The sequence below is a fragment of the Myxocyprinus asiaticus genome, chromosome 41 (genome assembly GCF_019703515.2).
Source record: "Myxocyprinus asiaticus isolate MX2 ecotype Aquarium Trade chromosome 41, UBuf_Myxa_2, whole genome shotgun sequence".
NCBI lineage: Eukaryota > Metazoa > Chordata > Actinopteri > Cypriniformes > Catostomidae > Myxocyprinus > Myxocyprinus asiaticus.
Window position 1 is genome coordinate 188,472 of NC_059384.1, and position 11,529 is coordinate 200,000.

The 11,529-nt window shown below is 38.5% G+C and overlaps 1 protein-coding gene across 1 annotated transcript in view; it reads right to left on the reverse strand.

Annotated features, from left to right (window-relative positions):
* Nucleotides 1-1,198: 1,198 nt before the first annotated feature.
* The window catches only part of LOC127431935 (receptor activity-modifying protein 3-like), a 22,097-nt gene continuing 11,766 nt past the window's right edge, over nucleotides 1,199-11,529 (reverse strand). Inside the window, exons 2-4 of the mRNA XM_051682598.1 lie at nucleotides 9,763-9,792; nucleotides 9,514-9,673; nucleotides 1,199-5,358 (exon numbers count right to left, since the gene is read on the reverse strand). Coding sequence (XP_051538558.1) covers nucleotides 5,103-5,358; nucleotides 9,514-9,673; nucleotides 9,763-9,792 — 446 coding nt within the window. The 3' untranslated portion in view covers nucleotides 1,199-5,102. The remainder of the gene's footprint in view (nucleotides 5,359-9,513; nucleotides 9,674-9,762; nucleotides 9,793-11,529) is intronic.

Consider the following 11,529-nt stretch of genomic DNA (forward strand, 5'->3'; position numbering starts at 1 on the left):
TGCATATGTCCCTGGTCTGTCCAGGTGTTGCAGGATATGATGCAATCCCATGTTGACTGCATCATCCACAGACCTGTTTGCTCGATAAGCAGTGCTCAAAATGTGGTTGAAATAAACAGAAAATCATGCACCCTTTTCTAAAGTAGTTATTGTAAGCATAATCTTCATTTGTTACTCAAAAAAGCATCTTATTCAAATTTTGTAAAAGTTTTGTCCTATAACTATTGCCCCTTTTTCAATACTATATCACTATAACCCCTCTACAGTAACAGAGTCTTTGCATCTCTTAAGTTTAATGTATTTCGTAACATGAGAAATTGAGTAGTGATGCTTATTGATATCTGATCTGAGATCGGTTTATACAGTATATAGTTCAGGATTTCAGAAGAACAGATCATTATCTCACATCCACAGCAGTACAGAAACACTAATGTGCCGGAAACATGTCTGTTGTTATAATTAGCTCAGTGTGCTTCTGCGTGAATGTGCACTTGGTAGTGTGTGATATATAAAGTAAACAGGAAACGTGCTGCAGGCGCTCGACTCTAAAAACAACTTCCTTTCAATGGACTTCATCTGATTCTCAAGGCAAGAGCCAATAATACACACTGAGAAGAGAGCCTTAAAACTGCTGCTGACCGATGAACACAAACATGACAAGATTATGTGACAGAATATATGAATATATGTGAGGAATGTTGCTGAATGTAATTGAAATAGTATTGTAAAACATGACATTAACCCTCAATATAAACACATACAGACACATGAATATGGGAAAATCTATGATGTTTGCTTTAGTCTTAATAAAGGCGTTTGTAACGTGAAAGTGCGGTGACTCCCGTCATAACAGCACGTGTTTGGGAAAATATGGTAGCAGTTCCTGCAGCTCTTTTGGTAAAATCTTAACCAGCATGTTTCCTGTTATTCATGGGCTGCACTGGGAAAGACTTTAATATCCTTCCTGCAGTGTGAGAGCCGTTCTTCAGAATACCAGGCCAGACATTTGAGAGAGACTATTGTCTTTTGTTTGTGTCTTTAAGTCACACACAATACACAGCTTTTCCTATTCATATAAATAATACCACCAGCCTGAAACAATTGTGATCATTGGCTGCTGTGCTGAAAACAGATCTGAAATAAATGCATTCAGTCATTATTGAGTTTGCACATATTCCGTTGCATTGATTTAATTACAGTACATCAGAATATCTAACTCTAACATGTTTATTTTCAGTAGGATCTATTCAATGTTAAAGAATGTTCTGGGTTCAATACAAGAGAAATTCTATCCAACAGCATTTAATACACATATCATGGAAGTAAATGGTCCACTTCAAGGGTTGAAAAGAAGAAATGTGAAGCTCTTATTTTTGTTTAAGCACTCACTTTAATTCATCCTTTAATAGTGTGTTTTATTTGAGCTGTAAAGTGTTTAAATCATAATTAAGTTGAACTAGATGGATGAATTTCTAGATATTCAGCATCAATGTCATCCCTGTGATTGAATATTTTCTCCATGTAAACAGTCCTTCTCTGGTGTCCAGGTATCATGAAAATGTTTACCGGCTTTTGGAGTGTAAATACTGATTTTCATGTGTGATAGTCCAATTCCTAGTTTTCAATCAGTGGTCCAAACACAGAAGGTGCTGAGACACTATTGTATTTGCTAGAGACACTAAATTTGGTAGAATTGTCCCAAATCCCCCCACTACTCAGGTGCACAAAAACTCCCCCATCTGACCCTAGGTGGCGCTATAATACACACTTTTACATGTGCCAATATCTCGGCAACCATATGGGCTAGAAACAAAATCATTTTTTGTCTGATTCCCTGAGTATATCCTCATGACAAAAAGTAATCAAAATAATTTTGAGTTGTCAAATAGTCCAGAAGTTATACAGTACATTGAAAAGTGAAATGGGTCATGGACAAACAAAATCACTGGTTTAAATCTTCTAAATCAGTGGTTTTCAGCTGGTTTTGCTTCGGGAAACAGATTTTACATTAGAAAAATCAAGTGGCAACCCAACATCAGTTTTGTGGTTTGTGGCACGATATCCATGGACCCGTGCCCCCTTTTTGGGTCCCGACAAGTAGAGGTCTGCACGGGCCTTAATCCGACCCGTACCCGAGACTGTGCGTCTGAACCCTATCCAACATGAACGGCACTGTCAGATTTTAAGTCCAGACCGACCCAAACCCAAAACTGCTCACTCTCTTTATTATTTCTTAGTCTGTATTTTATGTAAGCATTGTTGGCAACATTTGGAACAATATTGTAACAGTACACATACGCAATTTTAACAAGGCATGGCAGCCCCTCAACACACCAGAGCAGAAGAAATAAACAAAAAAACAAACGTTAAACAACAGCTTACCGTTTATCAAGCGCCAAAACTTTGTTTGGTGCAGAACAATCAGGAATTATGTTCAACAATGTAACATGAATCCTCTGCAGCCTGAACTTCTTCACATTGTTGAATCTTTGTGAAACCTGCGGTAGAAGAAGCTAGACGTGACACAATGAATGAAATGCTACACAGGTGTCTTGACATGCGTTTTTTAAACTTGAAAAAGTTATTTTTATCTTGACATAGTGTCTAAAAAAATGCAGCAGCCCTGCGTGAGATGCTAAAGAAACAGCAAGACACGGAGCAACAGTCAAAGACGTTCGTCCAGCAAGTATTTACATAGGAAAACAATAGAAAAACAGAGCAGACGTGCGCAAAAACACATTCTGGTTGAACAACCCCGAACTTGTCTTTTGGCCTGTGTCTGTGAGTAACAGCGTGTGCACAAAGCAATTGGCCTGTTTATTTTTTCATCAATTACAATCCCGAACCCGACCTGAAGTCATACTTGGAAAAAGTGACCCAAACCCGCCGTTTTCTTAGGGGTCGGGTTGCAGACATCTAGTTCTAAATGATTTGATGAATCAAAATACTTTTGATAACTTTTTGTCATGAGGGTCTCTTTACTCCACTTTCCATTTGCTTGGACCCTGATAATCGCCACTTGTGGCTGTGTTTTTTAATTCAGTGGCAAGAAAATATGTGAACTATATTACAGCTTTTTGTTTGTTAAAGCATAATTTTCTGTAAAGCTGCTTTGAAATGGTGTGTTGTGAAAAGCGCTAAACAAATAAAAATAACTTGACCAGCATTTCTGTATAAATTTGTCTTAAAATCACAATCTGTTTTAACTAATAACACACAAATTATTGTATTGTTCTTGTACATACTGAATACATCATTCAAACATTCAGTGTAGGTTGGAAAAAGTATGTGAACCCCTATGCTAATGACGTCAACAAAAGTTAATTATAGTCAGGAGTTGGCAAACTTGGCATCCAGTTAATGAAATGAGATTGGAGGTGTGGGGTTAGAGCTACTTTGACTTCTAAAAAGCACTCAAACATTTTAAGTTTGATATTCACAAGAAGCATCTGCTGACATGGACCATGCCTGGCAAAAAAGAGCTCTCAGAAGACTTACGATCAAGAATTGTTGCATAAAGCTGGAAAGTGTTAAAGTTATCTTGAAGAGATTAGATATTCATCTGTCCACAGTTAGATAAATCTTCTATAAATGGAGATGATTTAGTACTATAGGTACTCTCACTAGAAGTGGCCGTCCAGCCAAGATGACTCAAAGGGAACACCACAGAATGCTCAATGAGGTAAAAAAGAACCCTAGAGTGACAGATAAAGACTTGAAGGAATCATTGGAACTGGTGAACATCTCTGTTCATGAGTCTACTATACGGAAAACATTAAATAGGCATGGAACCCAGACCTTAACCCAATAGAGATGCTGTGGAATGACCTCAAGAGAGCCGTTCACACCAGACATCCTAAGAATATGTCTGAGCTGAAGCAGTTCTGTAAGGAAGAATGATCCAGAAATCCTTCTGAACATTGTGCAGGTCTAATCCGCAGCTACCGGAAACGCTTGGTTGAGGTTATTGCTGCCAAAAGCACTGTGATTGTTTAATGTGATGTGTTCAATAAAGACATGAAAGATTATAATTGTTTGTGTGTTGTTAGATTAAGCACATTGTGTATGTCTATACTTGTGACTTTGATGATGACATCACATTTTATGAGAAATTAATGCAGAAAACCAGCTAATTCCAAAGGGTTCACATACTTTTTCTTACCATTGTATAAGTTTTGAGGATTATATATGATTAGCAATTAAAATGCATGTTCAGATCACCATCACTCGACGTTTGGCTTCATAAAGTCAATCATTAAAGCGTCATTATTTCTGATGGCCCGAAAGACAGATGCTTTATCTACAATGATAAAATAATGTCTGTGTGATGAGGAGGAAGGCGGAGCCATGCCGTGAGTATGCATGCCCGGCCCCCAATCGGGCTAATCAGCTAAGGAGGGGGATAAAGGCATGCAGCTGCCATGTGTGGCTCTCTCTCTCCCAAACTGCCGCATCTGGCTGCCTTTATCCCCCTCCTCAGCTGATTAGCCCGATTGGGGGCCGGGTCTGCACACTCACGGCCCGGCTCTGCCCTCCTCCTCATCACTGTCTGTTTGTGTAAAGCAGCTCACACATGAAAGATAATGATGAAACTCAACAAATAACAACAGTACAGTGTGTGTGTGTTTGACAAATGGTCTAATTCTAAGTTAATTAAAACATTAAATAATTGCTGTACAGTACACAAGTCAATAAATCCTTAATACCAAAATGTCACTTCAGAAATCTCCAATTAATCTCCAAAGAGTCCCGAGATCTTTATGAATATTCACACTTGTGTATTAACGATTAAACAGGAATTAATTGATCATCAGCTGCTGCAGTTCAGTTTCAATGATCCTCAGAAACACGTTGACATAGAAACGACACGGCGAGCTAAACGCAAAACACATGATGCAGAACTGAAGTGTTTGATGTACAGTGGAACATGAAGGATCTTCTACAGTAGACGCACTGACAGTCACAGATTTAATGATGAAGATCTTCACTGGTGCATCAAAGATCTCAACAGAAAATACTTCCACACATTTATAGTTTGTAACTTCAGTAAAGTGTTTGGTCTGAAGAGAAAGTCAAAGAAAACATCTCTTCTTGTTCAGACGTCAGGCCAGAATGTCGCCTCTTTTGCTGCACCAGACGACGAGCACCACCATGGTCAGCGTGAGAAAGACGGGGATGAGGATGAGGAGGGTGAGCATGTTGTCGGGCGGGTCGACGTAAATGAGGTGCTTCAGTGTACAGTTGGAGAAGAAGTGTTTGTGGATGTCGATGATGAAACGTTCCACATCTGGGTTCGGCCAGAAGCAGCCGATGCGTTCGGTGTTCATCTCCGTACAGAGGGAGAACACGTGATACTCTCTGAAACACAGACAGATAAAACACGTTCACTGAAATCAGTCTGGATTTATTAAGAAAATAATCAGTACATTTCCATTTATGAGCTCTGACAATCAGTGCATCAGTCATTTCCTTCACGGCTCATATTTCAGTGAAATGAGTTCAAAGGATGGAGCTTGTCTAATAAATCTGTCAACACTGAATCTGAAAAGCTTTTCCCAGAGTTCAGTGGGGTGAATATATGAGACACTTTCTCTCCATCTGTGACAAGAGTTCAGACCTTTATAATGTGAATAAAGACACGTCTTTCGCCTCTTTTCATCTCATTCGAGCCGCAGTTTGAATTTACATCATAATCAAAGATTTTTGTCCACCTCATATATCTTTATTAACTCTACGGTACATACTGTAGGCAGCAATTCTCCATGTTACTCTGTTAGTGCTCTATTTACAATTTATTTCAATAGAGTTTGATGTGAGCATGTTGCAGAGTTAACAGAGTATCTTTAATAACCATAAATAAACACAACACACAAATATTGAGTCCAATAGTCCAATTTAAATTTCACTGAAGTCCATTTTAAGTCAGGACAGTCTCATGACAATGACCAAACTGTAGCAATTATTTCCCAATTCGATACAATTTGATTTGATTCCGATTAATTTGAGTATATTTCAGTTATAATGTTTATTTTGCTGTTAATTATAAAGGGGAGCTTTTTAAATTGGTACATGATGAAAATATTAATTTAACAAATTTTATTTTATAATTAGTTATTTTTAACTTTATTCATTATTTGTAACTTTTTTTTAAAAGTACAAAATCCATGTATTCCATCAATAAATATGATGAAATTGCATGTTATATATTACTGTATATTAATGTAAAGTGTTTATTATTTACATGCATAATTTGTACTATTTACAAGTATTCACATAGTAGATAGCAACATAGTTGCTGCATAGATTAAAAGATCGATATTGGATTGTTCAAATGAAGATTGCGATTAATCAGAAAATAGATATTTTGTTTTCAAAGTGTTTTCAAAACATTCCCATTTTTGGTGGCACAAAATGTCATTGTATTGTGGATGAGACGCATAAACAGTGAAATCAACGTGTTCTTAAACAAAATCGCTGTCACATCGCATATACGTAATTAGAGTGTCACATTCGGTCACATGACACACGAGACTCAATGACATCACTGACGTCACAGCTTTCATAATGCTTGTTACGGCGGTAATTTTGGATGTTTAAAAGTGAGTGTCCTCATTCACGTAATACAAATAAATCTCATTATTTTATTATTTAAAATGTGAATCATCTGCATAAACAGTACAAGAAATTCTACCATGATGATGTATACAAGTGTAAGTCACAATGCGAGATATGTTAATGTCTGAATTTCATGAGGTCTTAAAAATGGGCTTAATCTTCTTTGTACAAAATGTGTCACTGAACAGCTCGTCGTGTCTAGTGTGTGTTCAGATTCAGTGATCTTTCCTCTCACTGTAGTGTTCTTCACACACACAGATCATGTGCGGCTATAAAACTCATTAGAGGACAAACATTACTGCTAACAGCCGTCATTACTGCAGCACTACTGGTCCATGTGATCAGATTAATCTTCAGACAGAAAGTGACATCACAATTCTGTGTCTGTTTCACCATCTGCTGATAGTTATCAGTGACGAACCCTTCAAGAGTACGTTACAAAATTAGCAGGAGACACAATGAGTATGCCAAACGTGAAGCAGGTGAAACTGTAAAGGATATTAGATTTTACATCTCCATCCATTACTGAGACATAAGAGAAATACACAGACCTAATCATGAAACAGAATAGAATAGAGTTTGACGAGTGAAAGTCATACAGGCCACGATTTGATTAAAGCGCATTGATTTTCGATGTTCAAGTCTCTCATTAACAATAGAACTGCCATTAATAGTTCACCCAAAAATTACAATTGTGTGAGTGTGTGTCTGTCTGTCTGTGAGTGTGTGTGTCTGTCTGTCTGTGAGTGTGTGAGTGTGTGTGTGTGTGTCTGTCTGTGAGTGTGTGAGTGTGTCTGTCTGTGAGTGTGTGAGTGTGTGTGTGTGTGTCTGTCTGTGAGTGTGTGAGTGTGTGTGTGTCTGTCTGTGAGTGTGTGTGTCTGTCTGTCTGTGAGTGTGTGAGTGTGTGTGTGTCTGTCTGTGAGTGTGTGAGTGTGTGTGTGTCTGTCTGTGAGTGTGTGTGTCTGTCTGTCTGTGAGTGTGTGAGTGTGTGTCTGTCTGTCTGTGAGTATGTGAGTGTGTGTGTGTGTGTGTGTGTGTGTGTGTGTTAGTGTGTGTCTGTCTGTCTGTCTGTCTGTCTGTGAGTGTGTGTCTGTCTGTCTGTCTGTCTGTCTTGAGTGTGTGAGTGTGTGTCTGTCTGTCTGTCTGTCTGTCTTGAGTGTGTGAGTGTGTGTGTGTCTGTCTGTCTGTGAGTGTGTGTGTGTGTGAGTGTGTGTTAGTGTGTGTGTGTGTGTCTGTGTGTGTGTGAGTGTGTGTCTGTCTGTGTGTGTGTGTGTGTCTGTCTGTCTGTGTATGAGTGTGTATGTGTGTGTCTGTGTGTGTATGTGTGTGTGTGTCTGTCTGTGTGTGTGTGTGTGTGTGTGTCTGTCTGTGTGTGTCATCACTCATACTCATGAGCGTTAATCTGAATATGAACTTCATTAGAATGCAAATGAACACGATTAATATTAGTGAAGTTTATTAAGTCCATCCTTATTATTATTATTGCTCACAGTGATTTAATCAAACCTCTAACAGTAAGTATTAAATATTCAGGGTCATAAAAGTGCAGCTCATATCTACTTGAATAAGGAAAGACCAAAATCTCAATAACGGTTGGTCAAGATTACAATCAAATAACATTTCAAATCAGCAGTAAAATCTGACAACACTGATATCATAAATTGTGCTTCTTTACCTCAGATCATGCTAAAAAAAACATGTTTTTTCAGGCTGGTTCAGCTAATGCACATGCACGTTCTAAAGTTGATTGACAGGTGATGTCAGTATCTAAAAGGTGATTGGCTCTTTTAACTGTAAGGTGGGACATTCACCGTATTGGGTGTTTGAATTTCTCCCATTTATATTAATACAAGTGCTCCATCTCTGGTTAAACATTCTGTGAAACACACCATTGTTGATGATTTTTGCACTTCTAGTTTATTATTTATTATTCAGTCCATCAGTTCAAACTGACTGTGCATGTACAATCTCAGAGGAACATTCACATTATTAATTTAATGATCCATACAGATGTACAGAACTCATTTCACTCTTCACAAACACTTCTGTTCATATTCTGTGTGTTTTTCACAGCTGCTCAATCTGCAGTCAAAACTGCATTGAAAGTGAATGGTGACTGAGGCTGAACAAACTGGAGAACATCTCATTTTGTCATATGGCAGTTAGGAATTATTGGGCCTGGTACAAATTTTTTTCAGCAGGCACACCTCCAGTCCATTGTCTGCAGTTCTAGACATTAAGAGGCCCAAGGCTAAATTTATGCTGGAGCTTTATGTTGTGATGTACCCTATGAAGTGTGTGAGGTTGTGATGTACCTTATAAAAAGCGTGAAATTGTGATGTACCCTATGAAATGTGTGAGGTTGTAATGTACCCTATGAAGTGTGTGAGGTTGTGATGTACCCTATGAAGAGCGTGATGTTGTGATGTACCCTATAAAGAGTGTGAGATTGTGATGTACCCGTTGAAGAGTGTGACATTGTGATGTACCCTAAAGAGCGTGAGGTTGTGATGTACCCTATGAAGTGTGTGAGATTGTGATGTACCCGTTGAAGAGTGTGACATTGTGATGTACCCTAAAGAGCGTGAGGTTGTGATGTACCCTATGAAGTGTGTGAGATTGATGTGCCCTATGAAGTGTGTGCGATTGATGTGCCCCATGAAGTGTGCGAGGTTGATTTGCCCTATGAAGTGTGTGAGGTTGATGTGCCCTATGAAGAGTGTGAGGTTGATGTACCCTATGAAGAGTGTAAGGTTGATGTACCCTATGAAGTGTGTGAGGTTGATGTGCCCTATGAAGAGTGTGAGGTTGATGTACCCTATGAAGAGTGTAAGGTTGATGTACCCTATGAAGTGTTTGAGGTTGATGTGCCCTATGAAGTGTGTGAGGCTGATGTACCCTATGAAGAGTGTGAGGTTGCATCTGTCGCGAGGATGAACGAGCTCCATGTCTCTTGTGAATCGTTCTCCACACTTCTCCATCTCCTGCAGCAGAACGGTGTTGTTGCACTGGAGGAATCGCGGTCGCTGTGTGAACGTAAACTCACTGCCGTCTGTAGCTGCACAAACATCACAGGAAATAATAAAGAATCAGACATGATATAAAGAGTTCACATGATCAAGTTTAAATGTACAATGCTGTTCCCACCTGATAAACCTCTCGTCATCAGTGCATTCACTGCAAACACAAAAACACACAAAGGGACAAATGTTTAGTAACCAGATATAGTCAGTATCTATTTTTATGTCTGAGATGCTTCACATATTGGCTCTTAGTAAACTTAAAAATTATGCAGTAATTTCTCTTTAATCAAACTGCAGCTTTCAATGCAAAAAATGATGAATTCCTTGTTTGTGAAATATATTAAATAAATGACAGTAAAACACTATACTTAACTATTATTTTATTCTTAAAGCTGAAGTGTGTAACTTTTTTGACTGTTTTAAAATACTAATCCCAGCCTAATATACAGAGACAACTATAAGACATTCACAGGTTAACTGTATGTTCCTCATAAACTGTAAAGTGTGTCTCTGTGCTGTAAAAATTCCTCTGTTTGTTGTGAGCGACCCGTCCAGCCCGACACAACAATACTGACTCATCCAATGGCGTGGGTTGGGGGTGGGACTATCTGTTTAAATGGACCAATAGCAGACAGGGGGCGTATTCAGAAGACTGTTAGCATGAATAAAATCCTGCTTTTCTCTCTTCATATGATATTTTACTAACCCACAGCAAAATCACTGAGTCAGTGTTTATTTAGTACATACTTTAATTTAAAGCCTCTTACTGTACACTAGTCAGTGTGCACAGGGTTATATTAGTCCGCAAGGAAACACAAAAGTGTTTAAAAGGTACTATGGTGAGATTATGAGCACTTCAGAGGAAGAACTAGTAACTGGATTTTCCAAAGTGTGTCACGGCTTTAAATCAGAGAAAGATACGGGGCATAAAATTAAGACAAACTGTGATTGGTCGCTTTACATGTCAGTCAGATGGTCTCTTCCTGTGTAAGTGGGCACTTTTTGAGACTTTATGATTATTCCCTCTTTAAGAAGTCTAGATACACGAGACTAGTTCAGAAAAGACTTGAGATGCTGATTTTATTCAGGTGCCTCAATGAAAAATTCAGTGAATTTCACCAGAGAAAAATATGTGAACTCTGTCTCTGTGAAATGAGAAAAGATGATCACCTTTTAATAGCACATTTGACTTGAATTTGAGATTGAAAGAGTGAAAATATTATTGAATGTTGTGGATGCTGGTGTCTATCAGGCTTCTAGCTGTTTAGTCAAAAGATCAGTCTAGTTGACCAGCATAAACCAGTCTGGAAACTGATACCGGTCTCAGCTGGTCTGTGAAAACATGAATCCTGACAGTGTGTGAGAGCAGATTGAGCCATCGCACAGATAATGCTAACATGCTGAATATGCAAATGAACAGAAAGTCCTGCGACCAATCACATCCAGCACATGTTTGTGATCGCTTTGGTTCCTGACATGTATCTGCAGTTAAAGGGACAGTTCATCCAAAAATGAAAATACTGTCATCATTTATTCACCCTCATGTTGTTCCAAACCCATTTGACTTCCTGCTGTGGAACACAAAAGGAGATGTTAGACAGACATTAGTCTCAGTCACCATTCGCTTTCAATTGCATCTTTATACAATATAATGAACGTGAATGGTGACTGAAGCTGTCATTCTGTGTAACATCTCCTTTTGTGTTCCACACAGGAAAGAAACAATATGAGGGTGAGTAAATGATGACAGTATTTTCATTTTTAGGTGAACCGTCCCTTTAAAACGGAATGTTTCTGCAGTCAGACCTTGAAGACGCTTCACTGTTGTTGTGCTACATGCTAAATTTAGTGGTTTCCTGCATCAGGATACAGATGTGTTCAAAGGTGAGTT